Below are 19514 nucleotides of genomic sequence, written 5' to 3'. Positions count from 1 at the left end.
AGCTCCTGATTCCGTAGAACCAGTTCCCAGGAGGACTTCTAAATTTATTACAGCCCCTTCTGAAAAGCAATTCCTTACAAAAGGTGTCCCTGTTGATGCCATGGTGGTGGCGGCCGCCACTAAGAAGGAACTTGCAGATCCTTCCGTACCAGTCCATCCTCCTAACAAAGATTCTAGGACCATGGACAGGTATGGTAAGCGGATGTTTTCCTCAGCGACCTTTACTATGCATTCACTGAATTACTTATGTAACTTCACCAGACTTCAAAGGGACATCCTTAAAGAATTAGGTGAAGTAGTACAGGATCCTACAGCTTCAGGGGCTCAGGATAAGATTGCTTCTCAGCTAGGAATCCTTAACTCCATAGCCAACTCCTCCATGCGGCTGATTTCGTATGCAGCAGATGGAGCGTGTAGAGCTGCAGGGACAGGAGTGGCTCTTAGGCGTCAATCCTGGATGCGGCTCTGTAATTTTGCAGATCCCTTTAAGGCGTCCTTCACAAACTCTCCCTTCGATGGAGCAACTTTGTTTGGTCCTCATGTGAAGGATACGTTGACCAGGTGTGAGCAAGACTCTCTGCCGTAGGGGTCCGTTTTTCCACCCCTTCTAGGCCTTACCCTAAAGGACAGAAGGGCGGAAAGATGTGGTTCCGTAAATCTCAGGGAGTCACGCCGGATGCACGTGGTCAGTTTACTCCTAGAGGCAGAGGGGGTAATAATAAGACGCCGCCCTAGAGGCAGAGGGGGTCCACAAAACTCGGGAAGCAGAGAGCCTCTCTGACAAGCCCTTCCAGCATCCCTGAGGTGTTGCCCGACTGTCCATCCTTGGAGGCAGTCGGGGGAAGATTATCGCTGTACCCAGAAGCCTGGCTTTCCCTTTCACAAGACAAATGGGTACAGTCTATCATATCCGAGGGTTACAAGATTCCTTTCGAGGAAAGTCCCTTCACTCACAAAAATTCCCTTCCAGATGTTCCACCCGGTCTAAGGGAAATCGCAAAAGTAGAAGTTTCAAAGCTTCTACGAAAAAGGGCCATTCAGCCAGTTCCAACAGACCATTCAGAGCCCGGAATCTACTCAAGGTTCTTTTTGGTTCCCAAAAAGACGGGAGATTGGAGACCAATATTGGACCTCAGCAGACTCAAGTCCGTGAAAAGGACAAGATTTCGGATGGTCACACTTCAATCGATTTTGCCCTTTCTGGGCAAAGACAACTGAATGTGCTCAATAGACCTTCAGGATGCTTACTATATCACATAAAAATCCACAGATGCTCCAGAAGGCTTATCCGCTTTCGGCTGGGGTCCAGTCATTACCAATTCAGAGCCCTGCCCTTTGGTCTCACTACAGCCCCCAGAGTGTTCACCAAATGTATGGCAGTGGTCACGGCTCACCTGAGACTTCAAGGATTCCAGGTGATGTCCTTCAAGAATGCAACTGCAGTCATAACATATGGGTTGTCCTGCCTCAGGCAGCCCTCGGTCGGCCGGATTCCAAAGTCTGGGTCTGACGTCGGCTGATGTCGCATTTCTCTCCGTCAGAGCGGCAGGAGTACATAAGCATCAGCAGACGCCATCTTCAGTCTTTCTTGCCGCGCGGTGCCTGAAGCAGAAGCAGTTCGCAAGTGCTGGTCGGTCAGCTCCTGTATTCTTCGATCGAAGTCATCAAAAAAGCTAAGTACCCCGTTGGGGACCTTTTCTTGCTTCAGCCGATGTCAGAAATTACTGAAAGTTAATAACTGTTTGTCTTGTGGTAAACAAGTACCTCATAAGGATTTCCATTCTTACTGCCTTCCTTGCCTTGGCCCAGACCACGACGTCTCTGCCTGTGCCGCCTGTGTTCACTTCAATAAGCGCACTCTCAGGCGCCGGGCGGAGTTTGCTGAAGAATTTTTCGGCGAAAAATACGATTACAAGATGCCGTCGGAATTACTGACATCGCAGACTCCTAAAAAACGTAAAGACCGGGACCGCCATCCTCGGCCCGCGTCTTCCACAGACTCCACGCCAAAACCTACCGCGAGTGCTCCGGTTCCCTCTGAGCCTACTCCTGAGACACAAATCATGAATATGGCAGCAGACTTAATCTCCATGATCAGACGTTCACAGGCCCATCCTGAGAGAGGATCCCAGCCTCCTCCTGATAAGAGGCCCAGGGTTGAGCCCACTGACCCTCTCCCTTCACTTGAAGATTCTGAGGCCTCTGGCCAATCCAATAGCCAGGAAGAGCCTTTCCAGGCTTACGAGGATTCAGATGCAGAGGACTCCATCCCCTCAGCCTCCCCTCCTGAGGATATTTCCTTTGGGGGAAGTTCTGCATTCCATGAACATTTTAAGTGGCAAGGCCAGGAATTTTCAGATTCCAGAAAGCGCCTTCGTACCTTCCTTAAAAAGCCCCAGCACAGGCCCTTAGCTATACCTCCTGTGCTTGATGTTTTGGATGATTTATACTCTGACTCCAGTGTTACTCCTGATACTCTCCCTCCTGCTCCTGCCAAGCCGGACAGATACTATAGAGTTCCTGAAACACATTCTCATTTTTTTAGGGCCCATGCTGTTGATTTAGAAACTATTTCACAGGGGCCGAAAGGGGTTTCAGCTACCGCCTCCAAAAATCCTTTGCCTTCCAACAGGGAAGCTAGGTCATTAGAGAGATGGGGGAAGAAGGTTTACACCTCCACTACTTTATCTGAGAGCTCTCAATTGTCTCTTTCATATGTTTCAATATCAGGATTTCCTGTTAGATGATTTACAGAAAACTTTGGCCTCTCCTGATCCATTAGATAAGAAGTCTTTGCAGGAGGCTGTACACAACTCTCAGCAAGTTAGCAATCACTTCCTTCAGTGTGGATATGATGCATTGGAAGCTTCATGTAGGGCAGCTATGACAGGGGCGGTCATTCGCAGACATGCATGGTTAAAAGAACAACCTCTACCAGATCATGTTAAGGCAAAACTTCTTGATGCACCCTTGGAAAAGAACAAGCTTTTTGGTGCTAATGCTAAAGATGTATTAAAGACCATTGAGGAAAAAGCAAAGTCAGTTCAGACAGTCAAAGATTTCCTCCAGGTTCAGCCACCCAGATTCAGCAGGAATTGGCCTTCAAAAAACTGGTCCTTTCCTAATACTGAAAGATTTCAAAAGGGCAAAAGCAGGCGTGACCGAGGAAGAGGACAATACAGAGGTTCCTACAGGGGATGACGATGGCAACCAGCAAACCAAAGAAGTGACACAGGGGCTTCTCCTGCCCCACAGGGACAATCCCAATGACTTTCCTCTACTTCCGCTAACCAAAGAGCAAACAGAAGCTCCCTTGGGCGGAAAATTATCTCTGTTTTCAGACAGTTGGCACAGATTGACAAAGGACAAATGGATTTTGGACATTATAGACCAAGGCTACAGGTTCCACTTTCATACCTTACCAGGGAAACAAGGCATGCCAAACCTACCGCAAAACCAGAGGGCAGAGGCTTTCAAGCAAATTTCTCTGCTTGTTCAGATCAATGCAATAGAAGAAGTTCCACAACAAGAACAAGGCCAGGGGTTTTACTCAAGACTGTTCCTTGTTCCAAGAAAAGAAACACAATGGAGACCAATACTGGATTTGTCCGCATTAAACACCTTTCTCATAGTACCAAAGTTCAAAATGCTGACCTTACAGCAACTCCTTCCCACGCTGGGCAAGGGGTCTTGGCTGATTACTCTGGACCTCAAGGAGGCATACCTGCATGTCCCTATCAGACACAGCTGCAGAAGATACCTCAGATTTCTTGCAGGGCCAGAGCATTATCAATTCTCAGCATTGCCATTTGGCTTATCTACTGCGCCCAGAGTGTTTACAAAATGCCTGGCTTCAGTAATTGCTCATTGCAGGCTCCATGGGGATTCAAATTTACCCGTACCTGGACGACTGCCTCATACAAGCGGACGACAAACTGATTTTGACAAAAAACTTGGATTATGTCATTCAATTGCTACAAGCTCTGGGATACACAGTCAACTTCCAAAAGTCAAGACTGCAGCCATCCCAGCAAATTACTTTCTTAGGAGCCAATCTAGACAACCTCTCAAATGGCATACCTGACAGAAGACAAGCAAAAGAAGTTAACTCATTATTTCCAAGGTTTGGCAAAGCTCACCGAGATGACTGCAAGGAGATTCCTACAGGCCCTGGGTTACATGGCATCATGCATTCTCCTGGTTCCATTAGCAAGACTACACATGAGAAAGCTTCAATGGTACCTAAAAAGTTTATGGTCTCGACGCAGCAACAACCTAGAGACAGCCATACCGCTTATTCCATGCCTACAAAAGGAATTCCTATGGTGGGCCTGGGTAAGCCAGGCAAACACAGGTATGTCATTCAAAAAACCACAAATAACACAAACAATGACCACAGACGCGCCAGACCTTGGATGGGGGGCGCACATGGAGGGGCAGATGTATTCAAGGACAATGGTCTCCAAAGGAAACACATCTGCGTATCAACCAAAAAGAAATGCTGGCAGTCGTGCATGCCATCGAGGCCTTCCGACAACAACTTCTAATACGGACAGACAACACCACTGTCATGTGGTACATAAACAAGCGGGGGGGCACCCATTCTTACCCCCTTTGCAGACTGACAATGAATCTTTGGGAAAAATCACTGAGCTTAAACATACAGTTGCAATCCCAGTTTGTTCCAGGCAAAGACAATGTGTTGGCGGACAGCCTAAGCAGGAATTTCCTAGACCCCCATGAGTGGAGGTTACATCCAGAAATCTTCATAAGGCTCACCTCGACATGGGACAGACCAGAAGTAGACCTATTTGCCTCCCACCTCAATCATCAGCTACAAAAGGTCTGTTCAAGGACATATCATCCACAAGCATGGAAAACAGATGCTCTCTCATTCAACTGGAACTTCCTAAAGATTTATGCATTCCCACCTCTGCCACTGATGACCACAGTACTACTAAAGATCAAAGCAGAGAAGCCAAAAGGGATCTTAATAGCTCCAGACTGGCCAAGACAACACTGGTATCCACTACTACGGAGCATATGCCACAACAGAAAATGGGCCCTTCCCCAATGGCCCCATCTTTTGACTCAAAACAACTTCAGGACAGTACATCCCAACATTCAGACGCTCCAGCTAACAGCTTGGGAGATTCCATGAATAACCTCAATCTATCTCTCTCCAAGGAAGTTCAGCGGATATTAACAGAAGCCCGCAGACCATCCACCAGAAAGGTTTATTCAGCAAAATGGAAGAGCTTCAGCATTTGGAATACCAGCAAGGGTCATGATGCATCATCATTGAACATCCCACTCATCCTGGAATACTTGGCAGATATGCTACAGAATGGACTCTCATATTCTTCTATAAAAATACATGCTTCAGCTATTTCAGCTAGATACAACACTGATCCACCTGTGTTCTCACATCCTTTGTTAAGGCAATTTCTTAGAGGAATCAAGAATATCAAGCCAAGAAAGGCCCCAGTACCAGCTTGGGACCTCAACTTTGTCTTAGAAAAACTGACTCTACCCCCCTTTGAGCCAGCAGCTTCTGTGGACTTACAATTCCTCTCATGGAAGACAGCTTTCCTGTTGGCAATTACCTCAGCAAGAAGGGTTTCGGAACTACAGGCCCTAATGGCAATACCACTGTTCATTACCTTTCATAGAGACAGGGTCTCCTTACGAACCAACCCTAGCTTTCTGCCAAAAGTGGTATCTAGGGTTTTTTTGAATCAAGCAATTCACCTGCCTACTTTCTTTCCCAATCCCGAGAACAAAGGGGAAAGACTGTTGCATACCTTGGACATTCACAGACAACTTCGCTACTACCTGGACAGAACCAAGGCCAATAGGAAGTCTGATCAGCTTTTTGTAGCTTACGCCCCTGGAGTACAAGGAAAAGCAATTTCCAAACAGACTATCTCAAAATGGATTGGACATTGCATCAGATTGTTATTCCTTCCATGGAAAGAGTGTACCAGCCAATATCAGACCACACTCTGCTGTAGAGGTGGCTGTAGCTCTGGTATTCTTAAGAGGGGTGCCTACAAAAGACATTCTAGAAGCTGCTACATGGAGCTCCGTGCATACATTCTCCAAACACTACAACCTTCCTTTATATTCAAGATCCAGAGCAGGCTTTGCTTCGGCAGTCCTGCAGGGATTGATAGCTACACCATCCTTTTCTTAGTGCTTTCCACCTCCCCCAGCTAAGCTATGGTATTCAACCCATATGATGTCCTTCAAGGAGGCATCTGCAGTCCTAACAAATGGGTTGTCCTGCCTCAGGCAGCCCTTCGGTCGTGATCCTGACTGCAGATGCATACCTCTCTGACATCTACATTTATGGTAGGTACAAAACTGTACTTTATGACTGCAGTTGCATTCTTGAAGGACATAGTACAGTTTTGTACCTACCATAAGTGTAGATGTCCGATAGATATGCAACTGCAGTTGGGTTTTCCCTCCCTCCCTCCCCTCTATTCCTTGGGTCCACTCCTCTCCCTGTTATCCTAGCTGGGGATATCTGTTATGGTGCATCTGTTTATTGCTTATTTGTCTGGAAACCTTTTTGTCTTCCAAATTGATTACAGCCTTCCTTGGAGGGCACCTGGCATCTGGGGCAAGAAACACTGAAGAAGATGGCGTCGGCTGATGCTTATGTACTCCTGCCGCTCTGACTTTGGAGAGAAATGCGACATCAGCCGACGTCGGACCCAGACTTTGGAATCCGGCCGACCGAGGGCTGCCTGAGGCAGGACAAACCCATATGTTATGACTGCAGTTGCATATCTATCGGACATCTACATTTATGGTAGGTACAAAACTGTACTTTTCCGTATCTCGACGACTGGCTCCTCTCAGCCACCACCAGGTATCAACTTCTCCAAGCCAGAGATTATACCCCAAATCTCTGCACTCATTTAGGAATTTCTATCAACTACGAAAAATCCTCCTTATTGCCCTGCCAATCTATTACTTTTATAGGCGCAAATTTAGACACTGTCCGGATGTCAGCAAACCTTACAAGCAACAGAATCCTAGACATCCAAAACCATGTGCGGATCATCCTTGCCAGCAAAAAGGTGCAAGCCATACTAGTCCTAAAGGTATTGGGCCTCATGGCAGCTGCCATTACTCTTCTCCCTTTGGCCCGCTTTTACATGCGTCTCCTTCAATGGATGTTGTTCACCCAATGGTCTTACCAACAACTCCCCATGCGTCATCAAATTCTGGTGACACAAACTTGCAAAAACCATCTATCCTGGTGGATTTCTTTTCCCCAGGTTCATCAGGGCAGACCCTTTGTTGCCCCGGCCCCGGTAGCCACAGTCACTACGGACGCCTCCCTGATCGGGTGGGGGGGTCATTATCAGGGCAGGATGGTTCATGGGACGTGGCAACCGTTCGAATATCACCTGCACATAAATGTCCTAGAGATGAGAGCAGTGCTTTTAACGTTGCAAGCCCTCAACGACACTCTTCCCTTGGGAACAGTTGCAGTTCACACGGACAATATGTCCGTAGTGTGGTATATCAACAAACGGGGCGGAACCAAGTCCTACCCCCTTGTGTCGAGAAGCTCTCAGACTTTGGCAATGGGCGATCTCCTCTCATCGGTTTCTGGTAGCAACGCATATCCCTGGGAAAACCAACATTTTAGCGGACAGATTGAGCAGAGCTATTCTCATGCCTCACGAGTGGTCTCTCAAGCAATCTATAGTGGAGATTTTTCAAGAATGGGGCCGCCCATGTTGCGATCTTTTTGCTACTCCCCAAAACAGCAAATGCCCGGACTTCTTCTCTCTTCCCACTTCCAGGCCATCCCCCCAGAGATGCTCTTACCCAAGATTGGCCCCAGGGACTTCTTTATGCCTTTCCCTCTTTCCTTTGATACCACAAGTACTCCAGAAAGCTACCATTTTGAGAGCCAAAATGATTCTCGTTGCCCCGTATTGGCCTCGACAAATTTGGTTTCCGTTCCTCCGTCACCTTGGCGCAGCCGTGGCATCTCGACCCAGTGCCAGATCTCCTGATCCACCAATCGGGTCAGCTGCATCGGTCCATTCCTTCTCTCAACCTCACAGCTTGGTTGCTCCACTTCCTTCCTTAGCCAGGCTTCCTATGGTCTCTAACCCTGTTAGGGATATCATAGTGGCTTCTCTTAAATCCTCTACTAGAAGGATTTACACTAGCAAGTGGAAACGTTTCTCCCTTTGGGCGAAATCAAGGAATATAGATCCTTTTACTGCCCCTGTTCATACAGTTTTGGATTTTTTAGCGGAAATCCTTAAATCGGGTTCTTCAGCTTCCACTGTCAAAGTTCAGTTAGCTGTGATCTCGAACTTTCATGTCGGTTTTGCAGACCATAACATTGTCCCACAGGCTTTGTAAAGCTTTTCTAAGAGGAGTTTTTCTCCTTAATCCTCCTGTCAGGAGTCCTCCTCAATGGGACCTAAATCTAGTGCTGACATCCTTAATTCTTCCTCCCTTCGAGCCAGCTGTTTCATGTTCTCTAAAGTTTCTTTCTTGGAAGACACTCTTCCTTGTCGCTATTACCTCGGCTAGGAGAGTTTCAGAACTGCATGCCCTTCCTGTTCGTCCCCCATATTTGGTCTTCCACAAGGACAGAGTATCCTTGAGAACTAATCCTTCCTTTTTGCCCAAGGTTGCTTCAAAAACAAATTTAAACCAATCTATTGATCTCCCCGTATTTTTCCCCAATTACTCCAACAGATCAGAACAAAAATTACATTATCTTGATGTTCACCGCCAACTCTGATATTATTTGGACAGAACAAAACAATTCAGAAAGTCTGATCAGCTCTTTCTTTCTTATGCTGAGAATAAGAAAGGCCTTCCTGTTTCCAAAGTGAGCTTGTCTAGATGGCTCTCTTCCACCATTTCCGAAATCTATCAACTTAGGGGCAAACAGCTGTGCTTAAAACCAAAGGCACATTCCACCAGAAGCTTAGCCACTTCCACAGCTTTTCAGGCTAGACTTCCCTTAGATACTATTTGTGCAGCAGCCACTTGGGCCACTCCTCATACCTTTGTTTCTCATTACAAATTGGATTTGGCCTCCAGGGATAGAGCCAGTTTTGGTTCTACGGTTCTCGAGAGTCTGTTCCATTGAGCCACCCAGGATAGAGGTGCTAGGGACGCGGTCCCATCCAGCAAGTATGAAGGCTCGATTGACAACTTAACATTTAGAAGTTATGTACCTACCATAACGTTCCATGTTAGTTGTCTTCTCTCGCCTTCTTTTTTGCGACCCTCCCTCCTGCCCTCTTGCCTGGACAGACTTTGATCTCCCTTGTCAGGAAGATTGCTTCTTTGGGCACCAGTTAATTATCTGGGTTCCCATTATAGCCCTTTTGTTTAGGCTAATTGCTCTTCTTTCCTTAGTGGAAAGTTTTTTGTGCTAGGTGTTTTCCCTATGTTTTCCCTATGTTTTCCCTATAAGTACCAAACGAGAGCTGGGTATAATACCGCCTTGCATCATGGGATATGGGGCTGCCTCGAGCTGGTAAAAGTGACTCTCGAGCTCAGCAAGTGCCGAGTCTGAGCCGAGGATCGGCTCCGAACCCATCCAGCAAGAAAGAAGGCGAGAGAAGACAACTAACATGGAACGTTATGGTAGGTACATAACTTCTAATTCTGTTACTTGTCATAATACAGCTGGCTGTTGTTCATTTTTTTTTATTGCTTTTGGGGAGATGCCCATTGGATTGTTATGTGCTTTGACTGTAGCATAACCAGCTATCTGTCCACTACACTGTGTATTCTGCCTTTGTTTTCATAGCTTCATAGGTTAGTACTAAGCTAATTGCCCTTGCGAGCCATTTTAAGCCTAGCCAATTATCCCTTGTGAGACTCAAACCCTGCACTTTGTGTTTGTAAGGCAAACACCTTAACTATTAGGCCACCCTCCCAACCCTACTTTGTCGAAGTGAATTTTTATGTGGACATAAATTGGGAATTAAAATGTCCCCGGAGGATGTGAAGTCTAGACAGCATTTTAATTTGCTTCAAAGTATTTTACTAATGTGAGACTTTTTTCCTAGGTAAGGGAGAGAAACTTGGTGAAATTGAAAGAATACAGCATTTCATGAGTCAAATAAAATCTGAAGAACTGAAGCCTCTTCACAAGCTGCTTTATGGCAGACCAGGAACAGTAAGTGTTTAAAAATTGCTGCAGATATCTTTGGTCAATTTTGCAACCACATTTATTGTGCTATTGGAAATGCAAAGTTGATGTCCTTCTATTTTTATGTTGCAGTATTCAACATGTGGGTTTACTTCTCTTGCTTTCCAAACGCCTGGCCAGTATATAAAAGTTTTCAGCCACTGTATGGTGCGGGGGAACGTCTGACGTAGCTCAAGGTATGTGGGCCGTAAAAGTGATGTCTGCATGCACCAGCTCCCGAACTTCTCAGCCGCCACTCGAACGCCAGGTGTTCCTGCCTTCAGGGCTGACTGATTCGAGAAATCAGAAAAGTGCCCCATTGGGGAACCATTCAGTCCTTTTCTTTCATGTAATGCCTGTTTGTCATGCTTGTCCTTTCTGGATAAGTGCGGCCATCTGATGCCTCACAAGGATGCCCATGATCAGTGTCTATTGTTTGGGGCCGTCACACAATTACATGGCCTGCTCCATTTGTCAGGTGTTTGTGCACAAAACTTTGTGCAGCCATCTGCACATGCTTAACTTGTATTTAGAGAATCAAAGGCTTAAACAAATAGCTTTAGGGATGGAGAGTTCCTCCGATGTACCTATTGAACTGCCAAAAAAGAAACCAAAGACTGTAAGGCCTACCACTACAGCTGCACCTTTTGCGTCCAACCCTCAGCCTGTGGCAGACATCGGCCTGGTAGAGGAATCATACTCTGCCGCCTCAGGCAGGTACCTTCACGAAAGCCGTACATTCCCAGGCGGAGAGCATGTCTGTAGAGGCTTTACTGATGTCTGTTTCAGACACCAGGGCGAACCACTGATTTCAGTAGGTCCGTTGGATCCCTCCGGTTCCATAGTCTCCAGACTCCAGGTAATCCTCCTTACAGACGCCTTTCAGGCCTCTTAAAAATCTAAAAGGATGCATATCTATTCCTACAGAAAGCCTGCCAGTTGGGCATGCTCTTAGTCAATCTGTTTAATTCCTTCATAGCCTTGTGTCCTGTCTCTGCAGGGACTGGTAACATCTCACCTCCAGTTCAGAGTCTAAGGCCTCAAACCACTGAACCAACCAGGAGGGAAGTGGAAAATCTTCCTTTGGTGAGCACAGACCTGCCACCAAAACAAGGGACTACCAATCACTCTACCCCCTGCCGCCCAAACCCTAACAGATGCATCAGACTATGCATGGAAGGTATGGCTTCCCATTATGGGGGCACCTGTCATCTGGGGCAAGAAAAAGTGATGTAATGGCATTGGCTGCATGTTTTATACCCCTGACTACCTGACATCATGGAAGATGAGGTAGCAACTGACGCAGGACCCAAGACTTTGATAACCAGGCCGACTGAGGGCTACTGCAAGCAGATAACAGAAATGTGATGACTGCAACAGTGAATACACTAACATCCAAATTTATGGTAAGTGTACACAACTGTACTTTTTGTGCCTTGTTCAATGCCCAAGCTATTCGTCATACGGCTGTTTTTGTTGCTAAATTCTTTCGCTCTTGTTCTCAGTCTTCCGAAATGGCTTCGATAAGCCAGACTACCAATCTTCCAAAAAACAGGATAAAGACGGAGACCGCATACATCCAAAACTGCCGACGCTTCCATTAAGCTAGTTGCCAGTCCGCCGGTACTCTGAGGTGCTTTTGCAGCCCCTGATAACTGCTTCTACAGATTCACAGGCCTCTACAGAGACCCATTCGGAGTCTGGTATGCTGCAAGTTGCTTCTTTGACTATAGAACCTGCGGATGTCTCTACCTTGGATGGGTCCGGAGCCACTGTGCAGGCACCAGCTTCTGAGGGTGTATTCAGGCCTACAGACTTGCATTTTAAACCTACGCCATGTTCTTCATCCAGGCCTAAAACTCGATCCACGCCTAGAAAACCAAAGTCCAAACTTCATGCTCATGCCCATATGCCTAAACAAATGCTTAGAATAGCTGAAGATCTTACTACCTTAATTAAGGGAAGCCGGCCTTCCCCCTCTGAGACCTAGAACTGATTTTCCTTCTGATTGTTCAGATCAGGAATCTGATATTTGTTTCTTCTGATTACCAGGATTTGCCCTTATTTACCTATGATGATTCTGATGGAGAGGATTCCATTCCCTCTGCTTCCCCTCCAGAAGATTTTTCTTTTGGTGAAACCTTACACACTCTCTTGGGGAGAAAGCCAGGATTACTGACTCCAAAAAGAGGCTTGGGGAATTCTTACTCCTCCCTCAACACAGGCTTTTAGCTATCCCTCCTGTTCTGGACATTGTAGATGATGCTTTTTGTGGAATCTAGCCTTTCCCCAGACACTACCTCCAGCTCCCAGAAAACCTGACTGGTATTAGAGTACCTGACTCTCCCAAGTTCCTCTTCAAGAATCCTACTGCGGGTACAGAGACCATTTCCCAAGGTCCAAAGGGCATTAAGGCTACTGCTACCAAAACCCATACCCCTTCTGAGAGAGATTCTAGAGCCTTGGACAGATGGGGTAAGAAGGTATACACTTCTGCTACTTTGGATATTAGGGATGTAAATTGCCAGTTTCGTGTGTTTAAGTACCAGCAGCATATTGTGGGACTACTTAAACAGAAAATGTTGATTCCTGACTGTGCTGAACACACAATTACAGGGTTTAATGCATTCTGCAGAACAAGTTGGTAAACATACTCTGCAATGTGTTTTTGAGACTTTAGAAGCTTCTTGCAGGGCTGCTGTCACTAGGTCTGTACTTATAAGGCATGCTTGGCTTAAGGAGCAAAACTTGCCAGATCATGTTAAAGCCAAATTACTGGATGCTCTCTTAAACCAAGACCGCCTGTTTGGCAACAAAACAGTAGTAGTCTTCAAAAAGATGTAGGAAAAAGCTAAATCTATGCAAACTGTTACTGTTCCTGCAAGTACAGCTTCCCAGATTTAGTAGGCATTGGCCTTCAAAGAATTGTCCCTTTCCATTCTCTTTCAGGCGTTCAGTCCAAACCCAGGAACAGCAGACCACCTAGGTTAGTCTCATGCTACGCACAGGCCTAATCAGTGGTGGGGGGGGGGTCCCCACTTCCAAAGCAGGGAGTAGTAAGACGCTCTCCAATGGAAAAATGGCACAATGACTCAACCTTAACCTTTCCAAGCGCTGCTCAACTGCCTGTTCCCTTAGGAGGAAAGCTTGCCCTGTATGCAAAAAGCTGGGAACTCATTACCCAGGACAAATGGGTTTTGAATATAGTTTCCCAAGGATACAGATTCCACTTCCACACCCTCCCAACCCCAAACGGTTGGCCAGCCCCAGCCCCAAATCAGTGTGCAGAGGCTCAACAGCAGGTTCTCTCTCAAGTATCAGGGCTATTCAACCTCTCCCAGCAGAAGAAAGGGGACAAGGTTTTTATTGACTTTTCCTTGTACCCAGAAAAGACAGCTCCTGGCATCCTATCCTGGACCTCTCTATTCTAAACACCTTTTTGGTAATCCCAAAATTCAGAATGCTAACACTTCAACAGCTGCTTCCTATGCTGGGCAAAGATGCCTGGTTGGCAACCTTAGACTTGAAGCTTACCTACACATTCCGATAAGGGAATCTTGCAGAAAATACCTATGCTTCAGGGCAGGCTTCATGCACCATCAGTTCTCTGCACTTCCCTTTGGCTTATCTACTGCGCCCAAGGTATTCACAAAGTGTCTAGCTCCAGCCATTGCATTTTTCAGGCAGGGAAATATTCAAATATATCCATAGTTGGACGATTGTCTGGTTTCAGGCAGAAAGCCAGGACTTGCTATTAAAACATCTGCCATTCTTAAAGAAACTTCTAACCTCGTTGGGGTACACCGTAAACAAAAAGAAATCTCACCTAGTACCCTGCCAACAGATTGTATTCCTGGGAGCAAGTTTGAACACAATTTCCCAGATGGCTTTCCTCACTACAGAGAAACAAGTTTGACTACCTACTACAAACTACTGGCCACATAGACCCAGCTATCTGCAAGGAAAATTCTGCAAGCCCTGAGGTTCATGGCCTCTTGCATTCTACTAATTCCTTATGCAAGACTGCATATGAGGAAACAATGGTATCTAAAAAGCCTATGGTGTCAACATTCTCAGGACCTGGAATCACTGATTCCTATCATTCCTTGTATAAAGACAGTTCCTTTGGTGGGTAGAGGCCTGCTACCACAAGGGGCTACCTTTCAGTCTACCCCCTGCCCCCCAAAGCCTGACACTCAGAGTATTCATGGGGGGCTCACTTGGAGGGCAGTGCATTCAGGGAAAATAGAACCAGAGACAGATGCACCTGCATATCCACCAAAAAGAAGTGTTAGCTGTACAGAATTCCCTGACAGCCTTCAAAGACCACATTCTTCCAGGACAATTATTGGTAAAGTCAGACAACACCACAGTTATGTGGTACATAAGCAGGGGAGAACTCACTCATACCCTCTCTGCAGACTAGCCATGGCTCTGTGGAACACAGCCTTGAGCTACCAAGTGCACCTACAAGCTAATTTCCTGCCAGGCAAGCTAAAATCACTGGCAGATGACCCAAGCAGAAATCTCATGGACCCACACATATTGAAACTGGAACCAAAAATATTCAACCTCTTGAGCAAATGGGGGGGACTCCAAAGGTAGACCTGTTCTGCCTCCCCTCAGAACTACCAATTGGACAAATTCTGCGCAAGGACTTCACAGTCAAGCTTGGAAAGTGAATGCCTTGTCCTTTACCTGGAAAAGCCTGTGTATGCCTTTCCCCCTCTGCCTCTCCTCTCGAAGGTTCTACTAAAGATCAAACAGGACAAGCCAAGGACAATACTGATTGCACCAGACTGGCCACACCAGCACTGGTACTCCCTCTTGCGCAGTATTGACACTGCTGGAACCATGGCGCCTGCCTCAGACCCCTTTCCTGCTGTGCCAGCAGGCTGGCCAGATTCTGCACCCTCTGCTTCAAACCCTGAACCTTGCAGCCTGGCTATTTCCTTGAGCTCTCCAATAGCATATGCAATTCTGGAGGCAAGGAGGCCTAGTACTAGAAAATCCTATGCTGAAAAGTGGAAAAGATACTGTTCCTGGAGCCAGACGCTGGGAATGTGGAAAAGTTGCTGTTCCTGGAGCCAGACGCTGGGAATGGGCACAACGGTGCCCAGCTTGCCTCATATTTGTCAGTACTTAAATGCTCCACAAGGCCTATCCTTCTCGTCAATTAAAATTCATGCCTGTGCCACTTCAGCACGTTATAGTACTGAACCACCCCTCTTCTCACCCCCTGCTGAAGCAATTCCTCAGGGGATCCGAACACATTCCACTAGGGCTACATCAAGCTCTACAGCATTTCTCTGGGGAGTCCCTACCTGGGTCATCCTGGAAGCTGCAACCTGGAGCTCTGTGCACACCTTCACCAAGCATGATCACTTGCCTATCTTTTCTAATCCAGAGCTGGATTTGCCACAGCAGTCTTACAGGACCTGCTTGCCAGCCCTAAGGCTTCATGACTTCCTCCAACCATCCGCAGCTTTGGAATCAACCCAAATGTTATGACTGCAACAGTGAAACATGAACGTAGTATCGATGTCCTTCAAGAATGCAACTGCAGTCATAACATATGGGTTGTCCTGCCTCAGGCAGCCCTCGGTCGATCGGATTCCAAAGTCTGGGTCTGACGTCGGCTGATGTCGCATTTCTCTCAGTCAGAGCGGCTGGAGTACATAAGCATCAGCCGATGCAATTTTCTTCAGTCTTTCTTGCCACGCGGTGCCCGAAGCAGAAGCAGTTCAAGTGCTGGTCGGTCAGCTCCTGTATTCTTCGATTCCGAAGTCATCAAAAAAGCTAAGTACCCCGTTGGGGACCTTTTCTTGCCTCAGCCGATGTCAGAAATTACTGAAAAAGTTAACAATTGTCTTTCTTGTGGTAAACAAATACCTCATAAGGATTTCCACTCTTACTGTCTTCCTTGCCTTGGCCCCAGACCACGACGTCTCTGCCTGTGTAGCCTGTGCTCGCTTCAACAAGCGCACTCTCAGGCGCCGGGCGGAGTTCGCTGAAGATTTTTTCGGCGAAAAATTTGCTTACACAATGCCATCGGAACTTCCGACATTGCAAACTCCCAAGAAATGAAAAGACCGGGACCGACATCCTCAGCCCGTGTCTACCACCGACTCCACGCCAAAACCTACCGCGAGTGCTCCGGTTCCCTCTGAGACTGTCTCTCCACCGCTCTGAACTGAAGACACCGCATTACCAACTACTCCGATTCTGGATATCACTCCGACAGTTATTGATTTTCCTCCGGATATCGAAACCGAGGAAATGCCAGAGACCATTGCTGTAGACAAGGTCACTCCTGCACGTGGAGCTGCCAGGCCTCCTATGGCCATGTCTATTGAGGCTTACACTAGGGCTAAGGCAGCCAGCAAAACTAAGCATCTTACTATTAAAACCTTACCTCAGCCTACTCCAGAGACACAAATTATGACTATGGCTGCTGACTTAATTTCTATGATTAGAGGTTCACAGGCCCATCCTGAGAGGATCCCAGCCTCCTTCTGATAAAAGGCCCCAGGTTGAACCCTCTGACCCTATTCCCTCAGATGAAGATTCTGAGGACTCTGTCCACTCTGATGGCCAGGAAGAGCTCTTCCAGACTTATGAGGACTCTGATGCAGAGGATTCCATCCCCTCGGCCTCCCCTCCTGAGGATATTTCTTTTGGGGACGTTCTGCATACCATGCGGGAACATTTCAAGTGGAAAGGCCAGGAATATTCTGATTCCAGAAAACGCCTTCGGACTTTCCTTAAGCCCCAGCACAGGCCCTTAGCTATTCCTCCTGTACTTGATGTTTTGGATGATTTATATTCTGACTCTAGTGTTACCCCTGACTCTCTTCCTCCTGCTCCAGCCAAGCCAGACAGGTGTTACAGGGTCCCAGAAACACATTCCCATTTATTCAGGGCCCATACTGCTGATTTGGAAACTATTTCACAGGGGCCTAAAGGAGTTTCAGCTTCCACCTTTAAAAATCCATTGCCCTCCAACAGGGAAGCTAGGTCTTTAGAGAGATGGGACAAAAAGGTTTACACATCCACTACCTTATCTATGAGAGCTTTGAATTGCCTTTTTCATATGTTACAATATCAGGATTTCCTGTTAGAAGATTTACAGAAAACATTGGCCACTCCTGATCCTTTAGACAGGAAGGCTTTGCAGGAAGCTGTACATAACTCTCAGCAAGTAAGCAATCACTTCCTGCAGTGTGAATATGATGCACTGGAAGCTTCATGTAGGGCAGCTATGACAGGGGCAGTCATTCGTAGACATGCATGGTTAAAAGATCAACCTCTACCAGATCATGTAAAGGCAAAACTTTTGGATGCACCTTTGGAAAAGAACAAGCTTTTTGGTGCTAATGCTAAGGATATGTTAGTCCATCAAGGAAAAAGCAAAATCAGTTCAGACGGTGAAAGATTTCCTCCAGGTTCAACCCCCCAGATTCAGTAGGAATTGGCCTTCAAAAAAACTGGTCCTTTCCTAATCCAGAAAAGTTTCAAAGGGGTAAAAACAGACGTGGCCGAGGAAGAGGACAATACAGAGGTCCTTACAGGGGACGACAATGGCAGCCAGGAAACCAAAGAAGTGACGCAGGGGTTTAACCTGCCCCACAGCCACAATCTCAATGACTTTCCTCTACTTCCGCCTACCAAGGAACAAATAGAAGCTCCCTTGGGCGGGAAATTCTCTGTTTGCAGAAAATTGGTACAGACTGACAAAGGACAAATGGATTTTGGACATTATAGACCGAGGTTACAGGTTCCATTTTCATACCTTGCCAAGAAAACAAGGCATGCCAAACCTACCACAAAACCAGAGGGCAGAGGCTATCAAGCAAATCTCTCTGCTGACTCGGATGAAAGCAATAGAAAGAGTTCCACAACAAGAACAAGGCCAGGGGTTTTACTCAAGACTGTTCCTTGTTCCAAGAAAAGAATCTCAATGGAGACCAATACTGGATTTGTCCACATTAAACACCTTTCTCATAGTACCAAAGTTCAAAATGCTGACTCTACAGCAACTCCTTCCCCTGCTGGGCAAGGGGTCTTGGCTGATTACTCTGGACCTCAAGGAGGCATACCTGCATGTCCCTATCAGACACAGCTGCAGAAGATACCTCAGATTTCTTGCAGGGCCAGAGCTTTATCAATTCTCAGCATTGCCATTTGGCTTATCTACTGCGCCCAGAGTATTCACAAAATGCCTGGCTTCAGTAATTGCTCATTGCAGGCTCCAGGGGATACAAATTTACCCGTACCTGGACGACTGCCTCATACAAGCGGACGACAAATTGATGTTGACAAAAAACCTGGACTATGTCATACGATTACTTCAAGCTCTGGGATACAGTCAACTTCCAAAAGTCAAGACTGCAGCCATCCCAGCAAATCTTCTTAGGAGCCAAATTAGACACAGCCTCTCAAATGGCTTACCTGACAGAAGACCAGCAAGAGAAGCTAACTCATTACTTCAAAGGTTTAGCAAAACTTACCCAGATGACTGCAAGGAGATTCCTACAGGCCCTTGGTTACATGGCATCCTGCATTCTCCTGGTTCCATTAGCAAGACTACACATGAGAAAGCTTCAATGGTACCTAAAAAGCATTTGGTCTCAGCACAGCAACAACTTGGAGACAACCATACCGCTCATTCCATGCCTACAAAAGGAATTCCTATGGTTGGCCTCGGTGAGCCAGGCAAACAGGTATGTCATTCAAAAATCCACAGATAAAACAGACCATGACCACAGGCGCCTCAGACCTTGGATGGGGGGGTGCACATGGAAGGCAGGTGTATACAAGGACAATGGTCTCCAAAGGAAACACATCTGCATATAAACCAAAAGGAAATGCTGGCAGTAATGCATGCCATCGAGGCCTTTCAACACCAACTTCAGCAAGGCCATTTACTGATACGGACAGACAACACCACTGTGATGTGGTATATAAACAAGCAAGGGGGCACCCACTCTTACCCCCTTTGCAGACTGACAACGCATCTTTGGGAAAAATCACTGAGCCTAAACATCCAGTTACAATCCCAGTTTGTTCCAGGCAAAGACAATGTGTTGGCGGACAGCCTAAGCAGGAATTTCACAGATCCACACGAGTGGAGGTTACATCCGAAGATCTTCACACAACTCACTTCGACATGGGGCAGGCCAGAAGTAGACCTATTTGCCTCTCACCTCAACCATCATCTACAAAAATTCTGCACAAGGACATACCATCCACAAGCTTGGAAAATAGATGCTCTCTCAACTGGAACTTCCTAACAATCTATGCATTTCCACCTCTGCCA

The 19514-nt window shown here is 46.7% G+C and overlaps 1 protein-coding gene across 3 annotated transcripts in view; it reads left to right on the top strand.

Annotated features, from left to right (window-relative positions):
• Nucleotides 1-19514, top strand: part of DEK (DEK proto-oncogene) — a 1116206-nt gene that overhangs the window by 513045 nt on the left and 583647 nt on the right. For all 3 annotated transcript variants that reach the window (XM_044065276.1, XM_044065275.1, XM_044065277.1), the window contains exon 5: nt 10074-10183. In XM_044065276.1, the coding sequence (XP_043921211.1) occupies nt 10074-10183 (110 nt within the window). The remainder of the gene's footprint in view (nt 1-10073; nt 10184-19514) is intronic.

The sequence above is a fragment of the Protopterus annectens genome, chromosome 3.part0 (assembly GCF_019279795.1).
Source record: "Protopterus annectens isolate FY-2018-M chromosome 3.part0, PAN1.0, whole genome shotgun sequence".
NCBI lineage: Eukaryota > Metazoa > Chordata > Ceratodontiformes > Protopteridae > Protopterus > Protopterus annectens.
Note: the sequence above shows the minus strand (reverse complement) of the source record. Positions and strands in the feature narration are given on the sequence as shown.